Genomic DNA, 4,540 nt, shown 5'->3' on the forward strand with positions numbered 1-4,540 from the left:
GTCTTCATTAAGAGTATACATGGTCAAACGGGATATCCTAGCAAAGACACAATCACCGATACATTTCAAGAGGTCAAAAGGGCTGACAGATCTACATGTCTTCTATTGCTGAGTTGTAATGTGTTACTATTAATAGCAATCTTTTAATAGCGATCTATATATTTTTTTATTTTATTTTTTTTACTTTTCAACAAGTAAGGTTGTGTTGTGGTGAATGATTTAGCCCTGGAGGAGTTGAGGACAATACCCAAACAACTGTGCAACCCCTGTGCAACTCGTGCAGGTATGGATGGGTTGAGAATAATCCCCAAACGTTTCACCTGTGGAGACCCGGGAAGAAATACTGTTTAGGTCATGGAATAAAATAAGTGTGGTGGTCTCAGTTGAGCCCTATAGTGGATATTGGCAAACAATAACCAACACACTGTTCATCACAACCTGCACATCACATCTATGCAATTACAATCAAAAAGAGAGGCAAAGGACTGGATTAGTTTACAGATTCAGTTGTTCCCCTTCTCTCCTCTTCCACAAGGCCTGTCTCTTCCTGCTCTGTGGGTAACAATGTAGGATTTCAGTTTGCAAGGCCTCATTTGGTATGTTGCTCCTTTCATCCTAAAATCCATCACAAAATATATTCATCAAAAAGCTTTTTTTTTTTTTTCAATTTTTGAAGAAAAAAGTGACAGTCTTTCTTGTTCAATGTATGAAATTTATTTGGATAAAAAGTCTGTTCACATCTCAGAAAGCAATTAAATGCTCTGTAAATGTATTCCACGCACATGGTAATCTAATTCTTCAGCACAGACCTCTTTTACAGTATGTTATGTACAAAAGTATGTACAGATGAAAGCACAATAACGCAAAAAATAAAGATGATACCCCTTATGCAGTTTTCAGATGACTACTTCCATTTTTTTTTTTGTTTGTTTGTTTAACACCTTTTTTTTCCTAGGTCTGTTGAATAAATATTAGTCCCTTATTATGCCATTTGATGCAGGAAATAGGTAGGATCTGAAATACTTTTCAAAGCAATAACCCACAAAACATAGAAGAGCTTTTGGCTCTCATTCCCAGTTGCACAGAACATTTCACAGCAAGTCATAGAAATCTCCACAAGGGGTTCATTCATTTTCCTTATTCCATTTTTTCTCTTTAAAGCACAATTAATAAGCACATGGAAGTGTCTATCAACGAGTATCTACGTACAGACAATTTACAGTTATCCAATGGTGCTGTGTTGCCATTTTAGTGTGAAAAATGTAATGCAGTTGACAACAACATAAAACATATGTATTAAAAGATATATATGGTTGAGAAAATATATAAATATGAGAAAATATATAAAAGTAAATGCAATGAACAATCAAATAATTAAAAAAATAAAGGAAAATAATTTTGGCACAAAGAAAAATGAAAACAGAAATGTCCTAGGCTTATTATTTTTATAAAGAGAATAAATATTTTAATATCAGCTTTTCGTCTGTTTTTTTTTTATTATTTATATTAAATGACTCACAAGCCTGACAAAGAGTCATACAGTGCACAAGAAATACACTCTCAACTTGATGAGAGGTAGACACTGACCGAACACACAAACATACGCTAAAGAAGGAGAGAATAAAACAGGGGTGGGGCTTACTGAAGTGAAAGGTTACATTGTCACATGATTTGAATGGACTGAGGAAGGCTGTTAGTTCAACCATTTACCATTGCTGAGACAAGCTCAAATCCAAGTACAGGCAGATTTAGAATAAATGGTAAAAACTCGGTATTGGATTACCAGAAAACAATTAAAACGACACTTAAAGCAACTTGTTATTTAAAGTGAATAAAATAATAAATAGAAAATAATATGTGTATAGAAGAAACAAGAAAAAATGAAATAAGGAAAACACTTAAAAATAAATGTTCATGCACTGCAAGAAATGGATGAATACACAGTCCAGTGGTTAAAAAAACAGAAATTTTCCTGCACTGCCCAAAGAGGAAGTATCACTCAGCAATATGGATCAGTGGAGGCTTAAGGAGTCAGAACCAGTATGTACAGTACAGTAGCAACACACTTTTCAATGGAACATGGGTATTATCATTATTAATAATAATGATAATCATATATTTTTTTTCTCAAAAGGCAACGCAGAAAAGGTAAGGCAAATCAATAATATACACATTATGTCTGTGTTCCAATTAGCCACAATGCCTTAAGAGTAACAGCCCTTATTTACACCTGCTGATAAAATATTTACAGACATCAACACATAAAAGTTCTTTTGTAGTCCATACATTCTTGGTCACTTACATATGCCACAGGTTTTTATTCAACCATGTAAAATATCCACTTTGTAAAATGGTGTGCAGTGGTACACTACAGTAATAACACACATACTTGTAGTGTATTTTAAAGGGTTATTTTAAAAGTGTAATAGTTCACACCTTGACAAATATATGTGAAAAACAAACTGTAGTCAGTCCCCATCCACACCACATCTCTTATTGACTACAAATGCCCAATGTGCATCAATGTAGGATATATGGTTAATAATCTTGTCTTTTTAATGGTTTCACAAAAAATAATAATATTAATAATAACATAACGATACAAAAAATGTAGAGATTGACAAACATTACTGAACCCAGCAGTACTGACCATATTTCACAGTCTGCATACTGGCTAATGTATCCACTATGCTTTGAAGGGGCCCTCAATAATCCCTTCAGATCAGGCAGAGTGTTCTATCCAAAGCCAGTTTAATACACACAATACAGTAATATAGAATAAGAGAGGGAGAATCCTGTGACAAGCAGCCACTGCTATTACTGGAAAACACGGTCTGATACTTTAGCTGTATCAGTGGCTGCTTGGTATAACTACCAAAAAAAAAAAGATTTTTAAAGAAGTAACAAAAGCTTTCTCCAATTTCTGACTTTTAAAACAATTGCCAAATAACTAAAACAAAATGCTCAAAATATAGCAGCTGATTTGAGAAGAAGTCTTTGCTTTGTTGTGTTCTTAAAGGTTCCCGCATTCAGATGTTCCAGGTTGTTACCCACTCGCTTCCATGAGGAATGAGGTGTCACTAAAAAATGTGGTTTCTTCTATAAAATGTAGTTACTTGAACTCCAGAAGTAATGTTTTATATTTGTTTAAACACCTTATTGTTCAATGATTTCCATGGTTCCTTTTGTTTCTAAGCAACCATTCATCTTCAGACTTTCTTCTGCCTGCTCTTGTAGCTGTTCATACTCCTCATCCAGGAAATCAAGGGAGTTGTTGCTAGGCAACCCTCGGATTGTAAATTTGTGAGAGACCTTGGTCCAATGTTCCCGATTGGCTGAAACTCTCTCATAAAGCTCTGCCGCTTTCGGGAAAAGTTCTTGAAGCAGCCTTTATGAAAGATAAAAACAAGAAACTTTTTTTTTACAAAACAGACTGTCACATGCTAACATTTTGAAAAGCCTAATATACATTAATGCCACTTCTTACTTTCTGTCAGTCTATAGGATGAGGCAGCCATACCTCTTTGAGTCTGATCTCATCAGGTCATAGAAGCTAAGCAAATATGAATCTGGTAGTATTTGGATGGGGGCCTCCACAAAAGTTTATCTGGTTCGCTGGAGAGCTGTCGGCCAATCAAAGACCAGCATGGTCCTAGGTGGAATTACAGCCTAGAACTTATTTGGAGTATTAACCCTGGCTGGTACAATGGATAAAGCCATATGAAGGTCAATAAAAAACAAATTTCATGTAGTTGACCACTGTAAATGAGAAATTGTTTCTGCATGGCTAAATAAGAATATCATTTTGATCTAATGCAATTGTAGGCACTACAAGTTCAAGTCCAACTCTCAGTGAATTCAAAAAGCCAACTGGCTATAGTGGTCAGGGGTTGAGTGAATTTGGGGACTGACCTAACCTCTCTTCCTGAAAAAGGCTATACAGGAGCAGGGACTCAACATTCCAAGTCACTCTCTGTAGCTGTCTAGATAAAGGGTATTTTTAACAATGACTGTATGTTGCTAATATTGTTTTATGAGTTACCAACAGTTAGAAAAAAAAAAAAAACCAGAAAGCTTCCAAGACCTAATAAATGTGGTACAGCACCCCACTGGTGTCCCTGCATACTTACTTGTAGATGGGCATGGCAATGTGCTCCATGAAGCTAATCTGAAGCTCTGGAATGTAGGCTTTCTCTCTGTCCATCATTTCACTGGGTCTGTTGCCCATGGCTTTCTCCTAGAGATAAACACAAACAAAACACATGTGTAAAATATGTCCAGTAAACAACGAGGCTCTCCATCTCCTGCTGACGGTTTGTGTGAGTCAAGATTTTCTGTCCTACAATCCTATTCAATCACATCATCACACACGCACATGCACTTTGTACACTTTGACACGATATATTTCACTACAACCCTGTCATCTCTAGATAAAAGCAAACACTTTTTTTTTTTTACGATCACAAAAAAACCAAAACAACATAATTTTTGTCAAACATATAACCTACCTCCATGGTCAAAAACATTGATTAGCAATGCT

General features: G+C 35.5%; 1 protein-coding gene across 1 annotated transcript; it reads right to left on the reverse strand.

Annotated features, from left to right (window-relative positions):
* Positions 1-1,905: 1,905 nt before the first annotated feature.
* LOC121310856 (cGMP-dependent 3',5'-cyclic phosphodiesterase-like) lies at positions 1,906-4,267 on the reverse strand. Its single transcript, XM_041243791.1, has 2 exons — positions 4,131-4,267; positions 1,906-3,388 (listed from the first exon to the last, which is right to left on the reverse strand). The coding sequence occupies exons 1-2, from the start codon at positions 4,226-4,228 to the stop codon at positions 3,157-3,159; spliced, it is 330 nt and encodes a 109-aa protein (XP_041099725.1). The 5' UTR covers positions 4,229-4,267; the 3' UTR covers positions 1,906-3,156.
* Between the last annotated feature and the right edge of the window lie 273 nt (positions 4,268-4,540).

This window comes from Polyodon spathula, unplaced genomic scaffold (assembly GCF_017654505.1).
Source record: "Polyodon spathula isolate WHYD16114869_AA unplaced genomic scaffold, ASM1765450v1 scaffolds_2683, whole genome shotgun sequence".
In the NCBI taxonomy this organism is placed as follows: domain Eukaryota; kingdom Metazoa; phylum Chordata; class Actinopteri; order Acipenseriformes; family Polyodontidae; genus Polyodon; species Polyodon spathula.

Bases quoted from the DNA above. Each gene is read 5' to 3' on its own strand.
- LOC121310856 (XM_041243791.1), bottom strand. From the start codon at position 4,228: ATGGGCAACAGACCCAGTGAAATGATGGACAGAGAGAAAGCCTACATT. The intron at 3,389-4,130 runs GTAAGTATGCAG...TCTTTCATAAAG, and splicing joins ATTGCCATGCCCATCTACAA to GCTGCTTCAAGAACTTTTCC.